This window comes from Oncorhynchus gorbuscha, linkage group LG16 (assembly GCF_021184085.1).
Source record: "Oncorhynchus gorbuscha isolate QuinsamMale2020 ecotype Even-year linkage group LG16, OgorEven_v1.0, whole genome shotgun sequence".
Taxonomy (NCBI): Eukaryota; Metazoa; Chordata; class Actinopteri; order Salmoniformes; family Salmonidae; genus Oncorhynchus; species Oncorhynchus gorbuscha.
Genome location: NC_060188.1, coordinates 21596702 through 21618825, shown reverse-complemented (window position 1 = coordinate 21618825; position 22124 = coordinate 21596702). Strand labels below are relative to the sequence as shown.

Genomic DNA, 22124 nt, shown 5'->3' with positions numbered 1-22124 from the left:
CTGGGGCGAAGCTGCCTGCCATCCAGGACCTCTACACCAGGCGGTGTCAGAAGAATGCCCTAAAAATAGTCAGACCCCAGCCAACTCAGTCATAGACTGTTATCTCTACTACCACATGGCAAGCGGTACCTAGTCCCAAGTCTAGGACAAAAGGCTCCTCAACAGTTTTTACACCCAAGCCATAATCAAATGGCTACCTCAAATCAAATCAAATTTTATTTGTCACATACACATGGTTAGCAGATGTTAATGCGAGTGTAGCCAAATGCTTGTGCTTCTAGTTCCGACAATGCAGTGATAACCAACAAGTAATCTAACTAACAATTCCAAAACTACTGTCTTATACACAGTGTAAGGGGATAAGGAACATGTACATAAGGATATATGAATGAGTGATGGTACAGAGCAGCATACAGTAGATGGTATCGAGTACAGTATATACATATGAGATGAGTGTGTAGACAAAGTAAACAAAGTGGCATAGTTAAAGTGGCTAGTGATACATGTGTTACATAAGGATGCAGTCGATGTTGTAGAGTACAGTATATACATATGCATATGAGATGAATAATGTAGGGTAAGTAACATTATATAAGGTAGCATTGTTTAAAGTGGCTAGTGATATATTTACATCATTTCCCATCAATTCCCATTATTAAAATGGCTGGAGTTGGGTCAGTGTCAATGACAGTGTGTTGGCAGCAGCCACTCAATGTTAGTGGTGGCTATTTAACAGTCTGATGGCCTTGAGATAGAAGCTGTTTTTCAGTCTCTCGGTCCCAGCTTTGATGCACCTGTACTGACCTCGCCTTCTGGATGATAGCGGGGTGAACAGGCAGTGGTTCGGGTGGTTGATGTCCTTGATGATCTTTATGGCCTTCCTGTAACAACGGGTGGTGTAGGTGTCCTGGAGGGCAGGTAGTTTGCCCCCGGTGATGCGTTGTGCAGTCCTCACTACCCTCTGGAGAGCCTTACGGTGAGGGCGGAGCAGTTGCCGTACCAGGCGGTGATACAGCCCGCCAGGATGCTCTCGATTGTGCATCTGTAGAAGTTTGTGAGTGCTTTTGGTGACAAGTCGACTTCAGCCTCCTGAGGTTGAATAGGCGCTGCTGCGCCTTCTTCAACAGTGTGAGTGGACCAATTCAGTTTGTCTGTGATGTAGGAACTTAAAACTAGCTACCCTCTCCACTACTGTTCCATCAATAGGGGTGTTCCCTCTGCTGTTTCCTGAAGTCCACAATCATCTCCTTAGTTTTGTTGACGTTGAGTGTGAGGTTATACCTGGACTATTTGCATTGTGTGCCCCCCCAACCCCTCTTTTACGCTGCTGCTACTCTCTGTTTATCTAATATGCATAGTCACTTTAACTATACATTCATGTACATACTACATCAATTGGCCCGACCAACCAGTGCTCCTGCACATTGGCTAACCAGGCTATCTGCATTGTGTCCCGTCACCTGCCACCTGCCACCCACCAACCCTTCTTTTACCCTACTGCTACTCTCTGTTTCTCATACAGTGGGGCAAAAAAGTATTTATTCAGCCACCAATTGTGCAAGTTCTCCCACTTAAAAAGATGAGGCCTGTAATTTTCATCATAGGTACACTTCAACTATGACGGACAAAATGAAAAAATAAATCCAGAAAATCACATTGTAGGATTTTTAATGAATTTATTTGCAAATTATGGTGGAAAATAAGTATTTGGTCACCTACAAACAAGCAAGATTTCTGGCTCTCACAGACCTGTAACTTCTTCGTTAAGAGGCTCCTCTGTCCTCCACTCGTTACCTGTATTAATGGCACATTTTGAACTTGTTACCAGTATAAAAGACACCTGTCCACAACCTCAAACAGTCACACTCCAAACTCCACTATGGCCAAGACCAAAGAGCTGTCAAAGGACACCATAAACAAAATTGTAGACCTGCACCAGGCTGGGAAGACTGAATCTGCAATAGGTAAGCAGCTTGGTTTGAAGAAATCAACTGTGGGAGCAATTATTAGGAAATGGAAGACAGACAAGACCACTGATAATCTCCCTCGATCTGGGGCTCCACGCAAGATCTCACCACGTGGGGTCAAAATGATCACCAGAACGGTGAGCAAATATCCCAGATCCACACGGGGGGACCTAGTGAATAACCTGCAGAGAGCTGGGACCAAAGTAACAAAGCCTACCATCAGCAAGGGCATTGAAGATGAAACGTGGCTGGGTCTTTCAGCATGACAATGATCCCAAACACACCGCCCAGGTAACGAAGGAGTGGCTTCATAAGAAGCATTTCAAGGTCCTGGAGTGGCCTAGCCAGTCTTCAGATCTCAACCCCATAGAAAATCTTCGGAAGGAGTTGAAAGTCAGTGTTGCCCAGCAACAGCCCCAAAACATCACTGCTCTAGAGGAGATCTGCATGGAGGAATGGGCCAAAATACCAGCAACAGTGTGTGAAAACCTTGTGAAGACGTTTGACCTCTGTCATTGCCAACAAAGGGTATATAACAAAGTATTGAGATAAACGTTTGTTATTGACCAAATATTTATTTTCCACCATAATTTGCAAATAAATTAATAAAAAAATCCCACAATGTGATTTTCTGGATTTTGTTCTCATTTTGTCTGTCATAGTTGAAGTGTACCTATGATAAATTACAGGCCTCTCTCATCTTTTTAAGTGGGAGAACGTGCACAATTGGTGGCTGACTAAATACTTTTTTGCCCCACTGTATATGCATAGTCACTTTAACCATATCTACATGTACATACTACCTCAATCAGCCCAACTAACCGGTGCCTGTATATAGCCTCGCTACTGTATAGCTGCCTTTTACTGTTGTTTTTATTTCTTTACTTACCTATTCTTCACCTAATACCTTTTTTTGCACTGTTGGTTAGCGCCTGTAAGGAAATAAAAAAAAACAAGAAAATGTTGCTGTGTGGTTTGCTTAATATTTAACTTACAAACTGACTTGTTGGGAAGATGGTTTCCTATGATGGTGCCACATTGAAAGTCACTGATATCTTTAGTAAGTCCATTCTACTGCCAATGTTTGTCTATGGAGATTGCATGGCAGTGTGCTCGATTTTATGCACCTGTCAGCAACGTTTGTGGCCGAATCCACTAATTTAAAGGGGTGTCGACCTACTATTGTATAGTGTATGTGACTGTAACGGTTTTCTAGGTGTGGTGAAGGAGAGTCGGACCAAACTGCAGCGTGTAGATTGCGATCCATGTTTAATGAACAAAAAACGTAACACGAATCTAAAACACAAACACTACAAAACAAAGAACGTAACGAAAACCGAAACAGCCTATACTAGGGAAAACTAACATAGCCAGGAGCAAGGACACTAAGGACAATCACCCACGACAAACTCAAAGAATATGGCTGCCTAAATATGGTTCCCAATCAGAGACAACGATAAACACCTGCCTCTGATTGAGAACCACTCCAGACAGCCATAGACTTTGCTAGATCACCCCACTAGCTACAAACCCAATACATACACACCAAAACCCCAAGACAAAACACACCACAATACAAAAACCCCATGCCACACCCTGGCCTGACCCAATACATGAAGATAAACACAAAATACTTCGACCAGGGCGTGACAGCGACCAATAAAATTTGACTCGATTTGAGTCACCACTAGAATTGTTATTTTTATGTTATTGAGTAGGCCTATATCTTCGTTTAATATAATTAAGCCAAATTAGGAATCTAACAAAAGAAATCCTTATTATTTTGTAAGAAATGTAAGGTCTTTTTACATGTTGCAATAAAGTTGACTAAAGTAGAAGCTCATCTGTTGTTTGTAGGTATTTTCACTTGGTAATGCGTAATTTGTAATATTGAAATTGCTCATAGGTAACTATACATCACATCACTTTTAATAGCTACATCCTGTGTAACAATTAGCGACATCCTTGTACTTATGCAGATATTGCAGATATTGCAGATATAGTTATACTCTGTGGTGTATTAGTGTGTTTATTGTCCCACTTGGATAATGATTACATTGTCAGAATGGGTAACGTACTTTGTAGGTACACAATAATTAAAAGTAAGTACATCTCAAGATACACTTAATTTTAACTGGCTAAATCCTGTGTAACACTTAGTAATTACATTACACTTATACAGATATTACACGTACTCTGTGGAGTAATAGTGTGTTCATTTTTTCACTTGGCTGGTGCTTCCAGATTAAAATTACGGCCAGGTTGTCAGGGTGGACTACGTACTGTATAATTACACATTAATTACATAATGTTCCCCTCAAAATCAGTGATGGAAAAAGTACCCAATTGTTATACTTGAGAAAAAGTAAAGATACCTTAATAGAAAAGGACTCAAGTAAAAGTGAAAGTCCCCCAGTAAAATACTACTTGAGTAAAAGTATAGAAGTATTTGGTTTTAAATATACTTAAGTATCAAAAGTAAATGTAATTGCTAAAATATATTTAAGTATCAAAAGTAAAAGTATAAATTATTTCAAATTCCTTATTAAGCAAACAACACAGCATGATTTTCATGTTTTTTGTATTTACAGATAGCCAGGGACACACTCCAACACTCAGACATAATTTACAAACTAAGCATTTGTGATTAGAGAGTCTGCCAGATCAGATGCAGTAGGGATGACCAGGGATTTGCTCTTGATAAGTGTGTGAATTGGACCAGTTTCCTGTACTGCTGTCAAGGCTATAGGTAACTGGTGAAATGAGTCAGGCGCAGGAGAGCTGAGATGCGTGGACAAGGTATTTAATTCAAGAAAACACCAGTACAAACACAATACTATGGTGCTGGAAAAATACCGGTACCACGAAATAAACAGGCGTAACAACAAAACCAGCCGCCAGAATACAGCCTTACAATAAAACAAACACGCACACAAACATGGGGGAAACCAAATCAAATCAAATCAAATTTTATTTGTCACATACACATGGTTAGCAGATGTTAATGCGAGTGTAGCGAAATGCTTGTGCTTCTAGTTCCGACAATGCAGTAATAACCAACAAGTAATCTAACTAACAATTCCAAAACTATGTGTCTTATACACAGTGTAAGGGGATAAAGAATATGTACATAACGATATATGAATGAGTGATGGTACAGGGCAGCATAGGCAAGATGCAGTAGATGGTATCGAGTACAGTATATACATATGAGATGAGTATGTAAACAAAGTGGCATAGTTAAAGTGGCTAGTGATACATGTATTACATAAGGATGCAGTCGATGATATAGAGTACAGTATATACATATGCATATGAGATGAATAATGTAGGGTAAGTAACATTATATAAGGTAGCATTGTTTAAAGTGGCTAGTGATATATTTACATAATTTCCCATCAATTCCCATTATTAAAGTGGCTGGAGTTGAGTCAGTGTCAATGTCAGTGTGTTGGCAGCAGCCACTCAATGTTAGTGGTGGCTGTTTAACAGTCTGATGGCTTTGAGATAGAAGCTGTTTTTCAGTCTCTCGGTCCCAGCTTTGATGCACCTGTACTGACCTCGCCTTCTGGATGATGAACAGGCAGTGGCTCGGGTGGTTGATGTCCTTGATGATCTTTATGGCCTTCCTGTAACATCGGGTGGTGTAGGTGTCCTGGAGGGCAGGTAGTTTGCCCCCGGTGATGCGTTGTGCAGACCTCACTACCCTCTGGAGAGCCTTACGGTTGAGGGCGGAGCAGTTGCTGTACCAGGCGGTGATACAGCCCGCCAGTATGCTCTCGATTGTGCATCTGTAGAAGTTTGTGAGTGCTTTTGGTGACAAGCCAAATTTCTTCAGCCTCCTGAGGTTGAAGAGGCGCTGCTGCGCCTTCTTCACGATGCTGTCTGTGTGAGTAGACCAATTCAGTTTGTCTGTGATGTGTATGCTGAGGAACTTAAAACTTGCTACCCTCTCCACTACTGTTCCATCGATGTGGATAGGGGGGGTGTTCCCTCTGCTGTTTCCTGAAGTCCACAATCATCTCCTTAGTTTTGTTGACGTTGAGTGTGAGGTTATTTTCCTGACACCACACTCCGAGGGCCCTCACCTCCACCCTGTAGGCCATCTCGTCGTTGTTGGTAATCAAGCCTACCACTGTTGTGTCGTCCACAAACTTGGAGGCGTGCGTGGCCACGCAGTCGTGGGTGAACAGGGAGTACAGGAGAGGGCTCAGAACGCACCCTTGTGGGGCCCCCCGTGTTGAGGATCAGCGGGGAGGAGATGTTGTTGCCTACCCTCACCACCTGGGGGCGGCCCGTCAGGAAGTCCAGTACCCAGTTGCACAGGGCAGGGTCGAGACCCAGGGTCTCGAGCTTGATGACGAGCTTGGAGGGTACTATGGTGTTGATTGCCGAGCTGTAGTCGATGAACAGCATTCTCACATAGGTATTCCTCTTGTCCAGATGGGTTAGGGCAGTGTGCAGTGTGGTTGAGATTGCATCGTCTGTGGACCTATTTGGCCGGTAAGCAAATTGGAGTGGGTCTAGGGTGTCAGGTAGGGTGGAGGTGATATGGTCCTTGACTAGTCTCTCAAAGCACTTCATGATGACGGAAGTGAGTGCTACGGGGCGGTAGTCGTTTAGCTCAGTTACCTTAGCTTTCTTGGGAACAGGAACAATGGTGGCCCTCTTGAAGCATGTGGGAACAGCAGACTGGTATAGGGATTGATTGAATATGTCCGTAAACACACCGGCCAGCTGGTCTGTGCATGCTCTGAGGGCGCGGCTGGGGATGCCGTCTGGGCCTGCAGCCTTGCGAGGGTTGACACGTTTAAATGTCTTACTCACCTCGGCTGCAGTGAAGGAGAGACCACATGTTTTCGTTGCAGGCCGTGTCAGTGGCACTGTATTGTCCTCAAAGCGGGCAAAAAAGTTATTTAGTCTGCCTGGGAGCAAGACATCCTGGTCCGTGACTGGGCTGGGTTTCTTCTTGTAGTCCGTGATTGACTGTAGACCCTGCCACATGCCTCTTGTGTCTGAGCCGTTGAATTGAGATTCTACTTTGTCTCTGTACTGACGCTTAGCTTGTTTGATAGCCTTGCGGAGGGAATAGCTGCACTGTTTGTATTCGGTCATGTTACCAGACACCTTGCCCTGATTAAAAGCAGTGGTTCGCACTTTCAGTTTCACGCGAATGCTGCCATCAATCCACGGTTTCTGGTTAGGGAATGTTTTAATCGTTGCTATGGGAACAACATCTTCAACGCACGTTCTTATGAACTCGCACACCGAATCAGCGTATTCGTCAATATTGTTATCTGACGCAATACGAAACATGTCCCAGTCCACGTGATGGAAGCAGTCTTGGAGTGTGGAGTCAGCTTGGTGGGACCAGCGTTGGACAGACCTCAGTGTGGGAGCCTCTTGTTTAAGTTTCTGTCTGTAGACAGGGATCAACAAAATGGAGTCGTGGTCAGCTTTTCCGAAAGGGGGGCGGGGCAGGGCCTTATATGCGTCGTGGAAGTTAGAGTAACAATGATCCAAGGTTTTACCACCCCTGGTTGCGCAATCGATATGCCGATAAAATTTAGGGAGTCTTGTTTTCAGATTAGCTTTGTTAAAATCCCCAGCTACAATGAATGCAGCCTCCGGATAAATGGTTTCCAGTTTGCAAAGAGTTAAATAAAGTTCGTTCAGAGCCATCGGTGTGTCTGCTTGGGGGGGGGGATATATACGGCTGTGATTATAGTCGAAGAGAATTATCTTGGTAGATAATGCGGTCTACATTTGATTGAGAGGAATTCTAAATCAGGTGAACAGAAGGATTTGAGTTCCTGTATGTTTTTTTCATCACACCATGTCTCGTTAGTCATGAGGCATACGCCCCCGCCACTCTTCTTACCAGAAAGATGTTTGTTTCTGTCGGCGCGATGCGTGGAGGAACCCGTTGGCTGCACCGCCCCCGATAGCGTCTCTCCAGTGAGCCATGTTTCCGTGAAGCAAAGAACGTTACAGTCTCTGATGTCCCTCTGGAATGCTACCCTTGCTCGGATTTCATCAACCTTGTTGTCAAGAGACTGGACATTGGCAAGAAGAATGCTAGGGAGTGGTGCACGGTGTGCCCGTCTCCGGAGTCTGATCAGAAGACCGCCTCGTTTCCCTCTTTTTCGGAGTCGTTTTTTGGGGTCGCTGCATGGAATCAATTCCGTTGACCTGTTTGTAAGGCAGAACACAGAATCCGCGTTGCAGAAAACATATTCTTGGTCGTACTGATGGTGAGTTGACGCTGATCTTATATTCAGTAGTTCTTCTCGACTGTATGTAATGAAACCTAAGATGACCTGGGGTACTAATGTAAGAAATAACACGTAAAAAAACAAAGGAACGCGAAGCGAGGCGAAGCGAGGCGGCCATCTCTGTCGGCGCAGAGGGTTCAATAATGAACATGTAATGGGGGGGAATTGAAACCAGGTGTGTAGAAAACAAAGATAAAACAAATGGAAAATGAAAAGTGGATTGGTGATGGCTAGAAGGCCGGTGACTTTGACCCCCCGAACGCCGCCCGAACAAGGAGAGGGACCGACTTCGGTGGAAGTCGTGACAACTGCTAAGTATTCAAAATGTAAAGGGAAAGGGGTAACGAGTACTTTTTGGGTGTCAGAAAAAATGTATGGAGTAAAGTCTATTTGATTTTCTTTAAGAATGTACTGAAGTAAAAGTAAAAGTTGTCCAACATTTAAATAATAAAGTATAGTACAGATACCGCCTAAAAACGACTTAAGTAGTACTTTACGTACTTACGTACTTTACACCACTGCTCACTACCGAGTCCCAAACTGCCTCTGGAAGCAATTTCAGCACAATAACTGTTCGTTGGGAGCTTCATGAAATGGGTTTTCCTGGCAGAGCAGTCGCACACAGGCCTAAGATCACCCTGCGCAATGCCGCAATGCTCTCCACCATTGGACTCTGGAGCAGTGGAAGCGCATTCTCTGGAGTGATCAATCACTCATCTGGCAGTCCGACGGATTAATGTAGGTTTGGTGGATTCCAGGAGAACGCTACCTGCCCCAATGCATAGTGCCATCTGTAAAGTTTGGTTAAGGAGGAATAATGGTCTGGGGCTGTTTTTCATGGTTCGGGACCAGCCCCTTAGTTCCAGTGAAGGGAAATCTTAACGCTACAGCATACAATTACATTCTAGATGATTCTGTGCTTCCAACTTTGTGGAAACATTTTGGGGAAGGTCTTTTCCAGGCCTAATCGCCCAACATCCGTGCCCAACCTCACTAATGCTCGTGGCTGAATGGAAGCAAGTCCCCGCAGCAAAGTTCCAACATCTAGTGGAAAGCCCTCCCAGAGGAGTGGAGGCTGTTAAAGCAGCAAAGGGGAGACCAACTCCATATTAATAACCATGATTTTGGAATGATATGTTCAACGAGCAGATGTCCACATACTTTTGGTCATATAGTGTATTTAGCAGATGTTATTGTGGGTGTAGCGAAATGCTTGTGTTTCTAGCTCCACTAGTCCAGTAATATCTAATAATACACAACAATACACACAAATCTAAAAAGTTAAAGAATGGAGTTAAGAAATATAGAAATATTAGGACGAGCAATGTTGGAGTCTGGATTATATAAAAAAAATATATATATATATATATATATATATATATATATATATATATATATATATATATATATATATATATATATATATATATATATATACAGTACCAGTCAAAAGTTTGGATACAGCTACTCATTAAAGGGTTTTTATTTATTTTTACTATTTCCTGCATTGTAGAATAATAGTGAAGACATCAAAACTATGAAATAATCATATATGTAATCATGTAGTAACCAAAACAAATTTAAATAAATCTAAATATATTTGAGATACTTCAAAGTAGCCACCCTTTGCCTTGATGGCTGCTTTGCACACTCTTGGCATTCTCTCAACCAGCTTCATGAGGAATGCTTTTCCAACAGCCTTGAAGGAGTTCCCACATTTGCTGAGCACTTGTTGGCTGCTTTTCCTTCATTCTGCAGTCCTACTCATCCCAAACCTTCTCAATTGGGTTGAGGTCGGGTGCTTGTGGAGGCCAGGACATCTGATGCAGCTCTCTATCACTCTCCTTGGTCAAATAGCCCTTACACAGCCTGGAGGTATGTTTTGGGTCATTGTCCTGTTGAAAAACAAATGATAGTCCCACTAAGCGCAAACCAGATGAGATGTCGTATTGCTGCAAAATGCAGAATGCAGAATTCTAAATAAATCACAGACAGTGTCACCATCAAAGCACCCCCACACCATCACACCTCCTCCTCCATGCTTGGGAACAGCACATGCAGAGATAATCCGTTCACCTACTCTGTGTCTCACAAAGACACGGCGGTTGGAACCAAAAATCTCCAATTTGGACTCATCAGACCAAAGGACAGATTTCCACTGTGTTTCTTGGCCCAAGCAAGTCTCTTCTTAATATTGGTATTGACTGACCATTATGTCTTAAAGTAATGATGGACTATTTTTTCTCTTTGCTTATTTGAGCTATTCTTGCCATTATATGGACTTGGGCTTTTACCAAATAGGGCTATCTTCTGTATATCACCCCTACTTTGTTACAACACAACTGATTAGCTCAAATTCACTAAGAAGGAAAGAAATTCCACAATCTAACTTTCAACAATGCACACCTGTTAATTGAAATGCATTCCAGGTGACTACCTCATGAAGCTGGTTGAGAGAATGCCAATAGTGTGCAAAGCTGTCATCAATGCAAAGGGTGGCTACTTTGAAATATATATTTATTCGTTTAACACTTTAACACTTTTTTAAAACACTTTTTTGTGTTATTTCATAGCGTTCATGTATTCACTACTATTCTACAATGTAGAAAATAGTCAAAATAAAGAAAAACCTTTCAATGAGTAGGTATGTCCAAACTTTTGACTTGTACTGTATATATATATACTGGGATGTATAGACATTATGGACAGCATATAGATAGAATATTTTGTATATCTGAAGAATACATAGTATAGAATAGTATATGTACAGCAATAATTAAATAGGACAGGCCTTGACTAGATTACAGTATATACAGTGGGGCAAAAAAGTATTTAGTCAGCCACCAATTGTGCAAGTTCTCCCACTTAAAAAGATGAGAGAGGTGGAAAATAAGTATTTGGTCAATAACAAAAGTTTATCTCAATACTTTGTTATATACCCTTTGTTGGCAATGACAGAGGTCAAACATTTTCTGTAAGTTTTCACAAGGTTTTCACACACTGTTACTGGTATTTTGGCCCATTCCTCCATGCAGATCTCCTCTAGAGCAGTGATGTTTTGGGGCTGTTGCTGGGCAACATGGACTTTCAACTCCCTCCAAAGATTTTCTATGGGGTTGAGATCTGGAGACTGGCTAGGCCACTCCAGGACCTTGAAATGCTTCTTACGAAGCCACTCCTTCGTTGCCCGGGCGGTGTGTTTGGGATCATTGTCATGCTGAAAGACCCAGCCACGTTTCATCTTCAATGCCCTTGCTGATGGAAGGAGGTTTTCACTCAAAATCTCACGATACATGGCCCCATTCATTCTTTCCTTTACATGGATCAGTCGTCCTGGTCTCTTTGCAGAAAAACAGCCCCAAAGCATGATGTTTCCACCCCCATGCTTCACAGTAGGTATGGTGTTCTTTGGATGCAACTCAGCATTCTTTTTCCTCCAAACACGACGAGTTCAGTTTTTACCAAAAAGTTATATTTTGGTTTCATCTGACCATAGGACATTCTCCCAATCTTCTTCTGGATCATCCAAATGCTCTCTAGCAAACTTCAGACGGCCCTGGACATGTACTGGCTTAAGCAGGGGGACACGTCTGGCACTGCAAGATTTGAGTCCCTGGTGGCCTAGTGTGTTACTGATGGTAGGCTTTGTTACTTTGGTCCCAGCTCTCTGCAGGTCATTCACTAGGTCCCACCGTGTGGTTCTGGGATTTTTGCTCACCGTTCTTGTGATCATTTTGACCCCACGGGGTGCGATCTTGCGTGGAGCCCCTTATCAAGGGAGATTATCAGTGGTCTTGTATGTCTTCCATTTCCTAATAATTGCTCCCGCAGTTGATTTCTTCAAACCAAGCTGCTTACCTATTGCAGATTCAGTCTTCCCAGCCTGGTGCAGGTCTACAATTTTGTTTATGGTGTCCTGTTTATGGTGTTTATGGTGTCCTTTGACAGCTCTTTGGTCTTGGCCATAGTGGAGTTTGGAGTGTGACTGTTTGAGGTTGTGGACAGGTGTCTTTTATACTGGTAACAAGTTCAAAATGTGCCATTAATACAGGTAACGAGTGGAGGACAGAGGAGCCTCTTAAAGAAGAAGTTACAGGTCTGTGAGAGCCAGAAATCTTGCTTGTAGGTGACCAAATACTTATTTTCCACCATGATCTGCAAATAAATTCATAAAAAATCCTACAATGTGATTTTCTGGATTTTTTCCCCTCATTTTGTCTGTCATAGTTGAAGTGTACCTATGATGAAAATGACAGGCCTCTCGCATCTTTTTAAGTGGGAGAACTTGCACAAGTGGTGGCTGACTAAATACTTTTTTGCCCCACTGTACAGTTGGGTTGGAGTCATTAAAACTTGTTTTTCAACCAGTCCACAAATTTCTTGTTAACAAACTATAGTTTTTCGCAAGTCGGTTAGGACATCTACTTGTGCATGACATAAATAATTTTTCCAACAATTATTTACAGACAGATTATTTCACTTATAAGTCACTGTATCACAATTCCAGTGGGTCAGAAGTTTACATACACTAAGGTGACTGTGCCTTTAAACAGCTTGGAAAATTCCAGAAAATGATGTCATGGCTTTAGAAGCTTCTGATAGGAAAATTGACATCATTTGAGTCAATAGGAGGTGTACCTGTGGATGTATTTTAAGGCCTACCTTAAAACCCAGTGCTTCTTTGCTTGACATCATGGGAAAATCAAAATAAATCAGTCAAGACCTCAGAAAAACATTTGCAGACCTCCACAAGTCTGGTTTCCAAACACAACTTCCAAACACCTGAAGGTACCACGTTCATCTGTACAAACAATAGTATGCAAGTATAAACACCATGGGACCACGGAGCCGTCATACTGCTCAGGAAGGAGACGCGTTCTGTCTCCTAGAGATGAATGTACTTTGGTGCGAAAGGTGCAAATTAATCCCTGAACAACAGCAAAGGACCTTGTGAAGATGCTAGAGGAAATAGGTACAAAAGTATCTATATCCACAATAAAACGAGTCCTATATTGACGTAACCTGAAAGGCGCTCAGCAAGGAAGAAGCCACTGCTCCAAAACCGCCATAAAAAAAGCCAGACTACGGTTTGCAACTGCACATGGGGACAAAGATCATACTTTTTGGAGAAATGTCCTCTGGTCTGATGAAACAAACATAGAACTGTTTCGCCATAATGACTATCGTTATGTTTGGAGGAAAAATGGGGAGGCTTGCAAGCCGAAGAACACCATACCAACCGTGAAGCACAGGGGTGGCAGCATCATGTGGTGGGGGTGCTTTGCTGCAGGAGGGACTGGTGCACTTCACAAAATAGATGGCATTGTGAGGGAAGAACATTATATGAATATATTGAAGCGACACCTCAAGACATCAATCAGGAAGTTAAAGCATGGTCGCAGATGGGTCTTCCAAATGGACAATGACTCAAGCATACTTCCAAAGATGTGACAAAATGCCTTAAGGACAAGTCAAGGTATTGGAGTGGCCATCACAAAGCCCTGACCTCAATGCCATAGAAAATTTGTGGGCAGAACTGAAAAAGCGTGTGCGAGCAAGGAGGCCTACAAATCTGACTCAGTTACACCAGCTATGTCAGGAGGAATGGGCCAAAATTCAACCAACTTATTGTGGGAAGCTTGTGGAAGGCTACCCGAAACATTTGACCCAAGTTAAACCATTTAAAGGCAATGCTATCAAATACTAATTGAGTGTATGTAAACTTCTGACCCACTGGGAATGTGATGAAAGATATAAAAGCTGAAATAAATCATTCTCTCTACTATTATTCTGACATTTAATAATAATAATAATAATATATGCCATTTAGCAGATGCTTTTATCCAAAGCGACTTACAGTCATGTTTCACATTCTTAAAATAATGTGGTGATCCTAACTGACCTAAAACAGGGAATCTTCACTAGGATTAAATGTCAGCCAATTTATTTGGCTAAGGTGTATGTAAACTTCTGACTTCAACTGTATGTACTGTACATATAGGTAGGGGTAAAGTATAAGGCAACAGGATAGACAGTAGCATCAGCGTATGTGGTGAATGTGAAAGTGCGTGTGTGTGTGGCATCAGTATGCATGTGTGTGGTGTCAGTATACATGTGCGTACATGTTATGTGTGTGTGGACGTATGTAGTGTGTTTGTGTGTGTGTGTGTGTGTGTGTGTGTGTGTGTGTGTGTGTGTGTGTGTGTGTGTGTGTGTGTGTGTGTGTGTGTGTGTGTGTGTGTTAATGTGTGTGTGTGTGTGTGTGTGTGTGTGTGTGATAGAGTCTAGAGTGTGTGCAAGAGAGTTAGTGCAAAAAGGGTCAATGCTGGTAGTCTGGGTAGCCATTTGATTAGCTATTTAGTAGTCTTGTTTAGACGTCTTATGGATTGGGGGTAGAAGCTGTTCAGGCTCCTGGTGGTTCCAGACTTGATGCATTGGTACCGCTTGCCCTGCGGTAGCAGAGAGAACAGTCTGTGGCTTGGGTGACTGAAGATTTGGACAATTTCTTGGGCCTTCCTCTGACACCAACTGGTATAGTTTTAATCACTTAATAATTCATAAACAAACTTGATCTCAGTAAAAACACTGTAACTAATTGGTAGGTGTACCTTTACTTGTTACTTCTGTGACCTTTCATCCTCCTTTCTCATGAGTGAGTGAAATTAGAGGTTTTTGGCCATGGAATTACAAGGCAGAAGGCAATGTAATCTAAAGTAATCTAAAAAACAAAATTTAAGTGTTGATATTAGTTGGCAGAGGTCTTTAAATGATTGTTTTTTAATGTATTTCTAATACCTTTTCAAACTTTTTCAGGTAGATGTTTTCTAAGACCCATTTTCTATCTGTTGGACCAGAAATCAAAGCCTTTGCTTATTCCACATTTTTAGGGTGGAAATGGTTGGAAAAGGTATATATGCCTTAATTTGTAAATTTATAGACTCTTAGCTTTCATTTGACACCACATTTGCCATGTTCCTGCGCTCATGGGTCCTTTTCAGATGAAATGCCGTCTGTACCGTATCTACTAGCACACAGCAGTTGAAAGAGACTATCCAGGATGACTGACAGAATTTTTCCTCGTCATACGGTGGATATTCACCTTCATCTGCATCTTATCCATATTATAACCCTCAATGTATTGTTTTTATATTGGACATTGTTTTATAAATTATATTGATTACTGATAGGCTCCCTTTTGAAGCTGAACTGCAGTAACAGGTGGACCGCCTGGGAGTAGGCCTCTGTGAGAGAACAGCAGGCTGAAGGGAGGCAACGGGCCGAGACAGAGAGAGGGCTCCTGCCTCCTGCACTGAGGGCCAGAGGCAGCTGAGTTGAGAGGATGGGAGGGGAGAGAGAGAGGGGGTGTCATTAGGGTAGTTTGTAATTATGTCTCTCTTTGTTTAGAGGGCATGTGACAGGGATGAAGTGAGGGGGAGGTCTTGCTGCTGAAAAAATGTTGTGTGTCAGTTTGGTGAGTAGTTCTCTTTCTCCCTTGAGTCTTTCTTGCTGTAGCTCAGTCTCTCTGGTCTGCCTGAGACACACTAGGAAAAAGGGTCGCCGGGCTGCATGCTACAGCCACAGCGGTGGACTTTCTCATTGGGAGGCAATTCTGCGGCAGTAGACCATTCTGAGGCAATGCTAAGGAAAGGTCCGTTAGTCCTGTCATCTGGATGCTTTAAAGAAGTACATTCTGTACCCATTAGAGCTCAGGATTCTGGGATACGCACAGGAACACAGCTGACAGAGTTTGCCAACTGACTCTATACCTCTGAACAGGACTGAGGTAAGTCATGCTCCTCACTTTAAAAGTTACAAAGGTAGGATCACCTTTCAGATTGAATAAGAATAGTGCTGCTATTATAATGATAGATGATCAATGGTTAATGTTTGGCGATATGGTACAGGGCTTCTGACACTACCATTTGGCAATCATGTGATGTATTCTTTTTCTTTGGTATTCCAGTTTACTTACAGAAACTTGTTGGTACCAATAATGTGTTTCACTGAGGTTGAGGAGTAGTGACCCCTGCAAATATAGTGTATTGTGTCAATGTTGAGGTGATAATGGTGGTTATGGTGTTGACAATGGTGGTAGCCAGAGTTGACCCTGAAAGGATTGTGTTGACCAATGGGATGGAAGTGTGAGTTGACTCTGACTGGGTTTTGTTGAACATCGTCACCCCAGTGTTGACTTGCTAATAAACTCCAGCCAGGCAGACAGGGTTAAGTGTACTTTCACCTTCCAGGGGAACATCTGGTGGGCTGTCAAGGCTTGAAGACAGTCTGAGCTGCATCTTAGATATTGTGGTGGCACGTTTACATGCTCTGCTTTCCACTGAAATTGCCTGTATGGAATTTTGCATCTTTGTGGCCAGTGTCTGACTGCGATGTACTTGGTGTACAATTATAGTTGTTTAAAATGAGGAAAAGCTAGTTTTACTGAATGAATACATCTCTACATGTTCTAGATATAGAGTATCATGTTTTATTGGGGGAATCTGCTAATGAATCTCTATCACTGCTTATTTCCACAGACAGAAGAGCAGTTGAACAGGTAGATGGAGAAGCAGCTGACTATTGGCCTGTCTCTGTTGCTGGGGCTCCTCCTAGTCATGCCTGAGGTGGGGGGGCGGAAGGAAGAGTCCCAGAAGCGCCCGTCCCGCTCCTCAGAGCTAAAAGCAGGCCGCTGCTCCTACACCTTTATCATTCCCCAGCAGAAACTGAAGGGAGCGCTGTGTGTGAGCACCGAGTCCACCACCGGAGCCTCCAACCACTCAGATGTAACGGCTCTGCGGGGTGAGTTCAGCCGTCAGCAGGAACAGCTGGAGAAGCTGAGGGGCCAGCTAGAACAGGAGGGCGCCCTGGTTACGGAGGTAGGGGCACTACGGAAAGAGAGCGGCAGCATGAACTCCCGCATCGCCCAGCTCTATGCCCAGCTGCTGCACGAGGTTATGTACAGGAAGGACCAGGTGATCGAACAGAGGCGGGTCGAGAACCTACTGCTCAACGTCACCGCACAGGTAATCAGACAGAGAGCATTGTGGGAACAGCTGTGTTCATAAGGGGGAAGTTAAAATCATATAACTGTATACCTGCTCCTACTATCTCTCTACTGTCTTAGTATCCTTTACCTATTGATGACAGGCATGTAGCACCTTGATACATCCCTGATTGGCCCGTTGTCTGTTGCTTTGCTCGGTCATGGTGGACCAACATCCCAGATGCTGCAGATCTCCACTAGTTACAGGGAGCTGGAGAAGAAGTATGGAGCCCTCACCTCCATGATGAGCAACCAGAGTCAGCTCATCGCTCGGCTGGAGAAGCTGTGCCAGGCCACCAAGAACACTACCCCACCTCAACAGGTAGGGGGAGCTCTGTATTTATCAAACCACTGGCATTGTTATCATGGGCCTTTCTCAAGCACTGACCCTGACCCATGAAGCTAAAGTTGTACCATAACATACTACAGTACCCACAATGGTCTGTACAAAAGTCTTCATATATTTGTGTTTTATTGGACAGATGACCTCTGAACCCCTGAGTATCCAGTCCAGTGGGCGTCTGAATGACAGCTCACAGTCCAAGGAGATGGCTAATGATGTTCAGAGAGACCAGGGTGCCCCTCCACTACAGCCACAGGAGGAGAGAGAACCCCTGCAGGGGACAAAGGTGCTCCCCACCAACATGGCCGACACCCCTACCGACGCCCCCTTCATAAGCTTCCCTGTCACTAAGACCCCAGGTAAATCACTGCACCCTCAGAGCTTACAACTGCCAACGTGCTTTCAGCTTAACCAACACTGTCTATGTAGGAATGAAAGTCTGTCTTTGTAAGACCGTGTGAAAGAGTAACATTACGTATCTTCCCCGGGCAGCGTTATCACACATTATAACACCTTGTTTCTATTTCAGTCAATACATTGCATATCTCATTGGTTCCTGCTTTGTTTCGATATTGTTTTTCGATATTGTTTTTCTGTCACCTCTGACAACAATCAGAACAAGCAAGCTGTTTTCTTTCGGCCCTTCAAATGCTTCATTGATTGCTGTTGGGACCTTGAGTTTGTGTATGAAACAATGTCAGTATTTTGTCAGTGTTATTTACACTCCAGAAGACACTGTGCAGAAGCTCGGGGAGTCACTGACCCGCTGATAGGACTTTGTTATCTCTCTGGGAATGCCTAAACAATGTCTAATAACTGCCAACTGTTCTTATCAGAGTAGAGAAGGGGCTTTGTTAATGAGTAACACACACACACACATGCACACACACACACAAAGTTTGACTTTGATATAACATTTGCAAATTCATCAATAATATATGTTATAAATAACAATCAAATGGTCCAAAATATAATCCTCTTTTAGGAAATCAAAAGTAGCTAATCCACAATTTGGTACCAATAACCAGATTTGTCAGCACCTCCTCTTTAGAAAGAGCAAATGGGATGAATTCCAAATAAACATATATTAGAATCTAAAAAATCTCATTTACCAAACAAACTCTCTCACACGCACACACACACACACACACACACACACACACACACACACACACACACACACACACACACACACACACACACACACACACACACACACACACACACACACACACACACACACACACACACACACACACACACACACACACACACACACACACACACACACACACACACACACACACACCCTAATCACAGCCATCTTTAGGACATTGCTATGTAACCTTGAATTACAAGGTGATACCCCCATACAATGCACGTTGTGTGCGCCACTGGAATGTGTGAGATTACAAGGCAGAGCATTCAGATGTGTGACACCACCTTGTATGGACAGGCTCCTCCCCCAGTGGAGCTGAGCAGCAGCAGCAGCATGTGGACTTCACACCAGTTACAATGTAGAATAAAGGGAGCATGACTCAGAGCTTATGTGTGTGGGATGAGTGACAAGGAGATACTTGTCTATAGAATGAGTGTACGGTTACAGTATGAATAACCCCTGGTCTGGACTGTGTGAGAGAGAGGTGATGCTTAGCTTTTCTGCGTCCGTTCATGCGGTGTACGCTTATCTCTTCTAGTGTGACATAAGACATACAACATGTGTGGTGAAAGAATGTCTTCTGCAGCAAAGAGATAAGCTGAAGCAAATCGAGAAAACATGTATCTGTGACCCTGTTGGCTCTAAAACAAACACAATTCCAGACCACTCTCTCCATTACGTGTCTCACTCACTCCCTCATTTCCAGCAGTTGGTTGAGCCTACCTAGTGGCAGGTGGGCGGAGTTTGGACTTCCATTAGTTCCATTGCACCAGACAGGCTCAATCGAGCACAATTATGACTATTTGAACCCAGGTTCCGAAATCCTAACTGCCTTTGTCAGCCACATACCTACACCATATCTGTCCCTCAGGACCCTGGAGGGACTGCCAGCATGTGCTGGACTCGGGCGAGACCACCAATGGGATCTACCTGCTGCGTCCACAGAGCGCCAACCGGCTTCTGCAGGCCTGGTGTGAACAGACCAAGGCCCAGGGAGGCTGGACCGTCATCCAGAGGAGACAGGACGGATCAGTCAACTTCTTCAGGACCTGGGAGCAGTACAAGGTGCTCTCACCTCCAGTTTGCAGTGAGCCACTAAAAGTGAAGCACTCAAGAGCTTGTTATGACATCAGCCAGTGTGCTATTACCATTGTAATACAAAACACACAGTGAGTGTGTGCACTGCAGACCCATAATCCTTTCCCCTCCTCCATTTGCCTTTCATTTCAGCTGATTATATGTGATGAAACATGAGCTGTATAGTTACTGTAATTGACAACAATCACAGTGGGCTATAAAACCAGAAAAACAGCTGGTATTACAGCTCAGAGACTCAAGAGTATCCTTCAGTTGAGGACGGTTTAACACCACAGAAATCATGAAAACTATTGCTACAGTGAACATAACCCTAAACTATCTGTTGTACCCCTCCACCACAGCAAGGCTTTGGGAACCTGGATGGAGAGTACTGGCTGGGTCTGGAGCACCTCTACTGGCTGACCAAGCAGGCCCACTACAAGCTTCGGGTGGCCATGGAGGACTGGCAGGGCCGCCAGGTGTTTGCAGAGTACGACAGCTTCCGCCTGGAGCCTGAGAGCGACTGGTACCGTCTGAGGCTGGGGGAATACCAAGGCAACGCCGGAGACTCAATGTCCTGGCACAATGACAAAGCCTTTACAACTCTGGACAAGGATAAGGATGCTTATTCAGGTGAATCCACTCTGACCTCTACTACCCTCTCTCTTTTCATTTCTGGCTCTTTTCATGGCTGCCTGTTTGAACACCCAGGTTTGGCTTGATGAGTTGGTTTCTCTCTCCATTTCCTCATTAGGGAACTGTGCCCACTTCCAGAAGGGGGGCTGGTGGTACCACATGTGTGCCCACTCCAACTTAAACGGCGTGTGGTATCGAGGGGGTCACTACCGCAGCCGCTACCAGGACGGGGTTTACTGGGCAGAGTTCCATGGGGGCTCCTACTCCCTCAAGACAGTCACCATGATGATCAAACCCACCTAACCCTCTTCCCATTAGATATACACCACAAGAGGTTGGTGGCATCTTAATTGGGGAGGACGGGCTCGTGGTAATGGCTGGAGTGGAATAGTTTCAAATGTGTTTGATACCATTCCATTCACTCCGTTCCAGCCATTATTATGAGCCGTCCTCCCCTCAGCAGCCTCCTGTGTTATACACATGTCAATCATGCATCACAGCAATATTATGGTTCCTTCATGGATGAGGAAGGATGTTAATGAAGTTCTTACATGTTAAACAGGTATGTTAATAAGACAGTGTTAGACTGACATGCCAACACAACATGTGGAATTGTTTTATAACTGCAATGTATTTATTTTATAAAAAATTGCAAAACAATGTTTGAAGATAACACCACAAGGTGAAGTAGGAGTCCGTTTCTTTTGCTAATGAGAACTGACGTTGTGGTTTGATGCAGTGGTGTAAAGTACTTAAGTAAAAAATACTTTAAAGTACCACGTAAGTCGTTTTTCGGGGGTATCTGTACTTTACTATTTATATTTTAATGACTTTTACTTTATTACATTCTTGAAGAAAATAATATACTTTTTACTCCATACATTTTCCCTGACACCCAAAATTACAATTTTAATGCCTACAAGGACAGGAAAATGGTCTAATTCACGCACATTAAGAGAAAATCCCTGGTCATCCCTACTGCCTCTGATCTGGCAGACTCACTAAATACAAATGCTTTGTTTATAAATTATGTGTGAGTGCTGGCTATCGGTAAATAAAAGAATGTGCTTAATATAAGGAAAAAGGTTTGCTTAATATAAGGAATTTGAAATGATTCTACTTTTACTTTTGATACTTAAGTATATTTGAGCTATTGCATTTACTTTTGATACTTAAGTATATTTGAGCTATTGCATTTACTTTTGATACTTATGTTTATTTAAAACCAAATACTTTTTTACTTACACTCAAGTAGGATTTTACTGGGTGACTTTCACTTTTACTTGAGTCATTTTCTATTAAGGTATCTTTGCTTTGACTCAAGTATGACAATTGGGTACTTTTTCCATCACTGGTTTGATTCAGTCATGTTTCAGTTTAACAGTTTCCTCTTTGCACAGCATCAGGGTAGGGTTTGAATTTCCTCTTTGAAACACTTGCTTCACACAGTAAGCTCTCTGCCTGAAATACACTAACTGGCACTAGCACAGTGTTAGGACCGAGCCTGGACCAACGGGTGGACCATCAGTCAGGGCATCCTGTCTTACAACATCCCCCATCACCCTCACCTTGCTCAGCATGGGGTACCAGAGAACTACCATGATCTCACTCCAGAGGATGTTGGGCC

The 22124-nt window shown here is 43.3% G+C and overlaps 1 protein-coding gene across 2 annotated transcripts; it reads left to right on the top strand.

Annotated features, from left to right (window-relative positions):
• The first annotated feature begins 15627 nt into the window (after positions 1-15627).
• Positions 15628-21622, top strand: LOC124000481 (angiopoietin-related protein 2-like). 2 transcript variants are annotated; one of them, XM_046306857.1, is made up of 8 exons: positions 15628-15713; positions 15946-16025; positions 16777-17262; positions 17464-17604; positions 17765-17984; positions 19656-19849; positions 20224-20494; positions 20616-21622. In XM_046306857.1, the coding sequence occupies exons 3-8, from the start codon at positions 16801-16803 to the stop codon at positions 20798-20800; spliced, it is 1473 nt and encodes a 490-aa protein (XP_046162813.1). In that variant the 5' UTR covers positions 15628-15713; positions 15946-16025; positions 16777-16800; the 3' UTR covers positions 20801-21622. The 2 variants fall into 2 exon arrangements, with proteins under 2 accessions (XP_046162813.1, XP_046162811.1); XM_046306855.1 differs by lacking the exon at positions 15628-15713 and having other exon boundaries at positions 15774-16025.
• Positions 21623-22124: the final 502 nt, after the last annotated feature.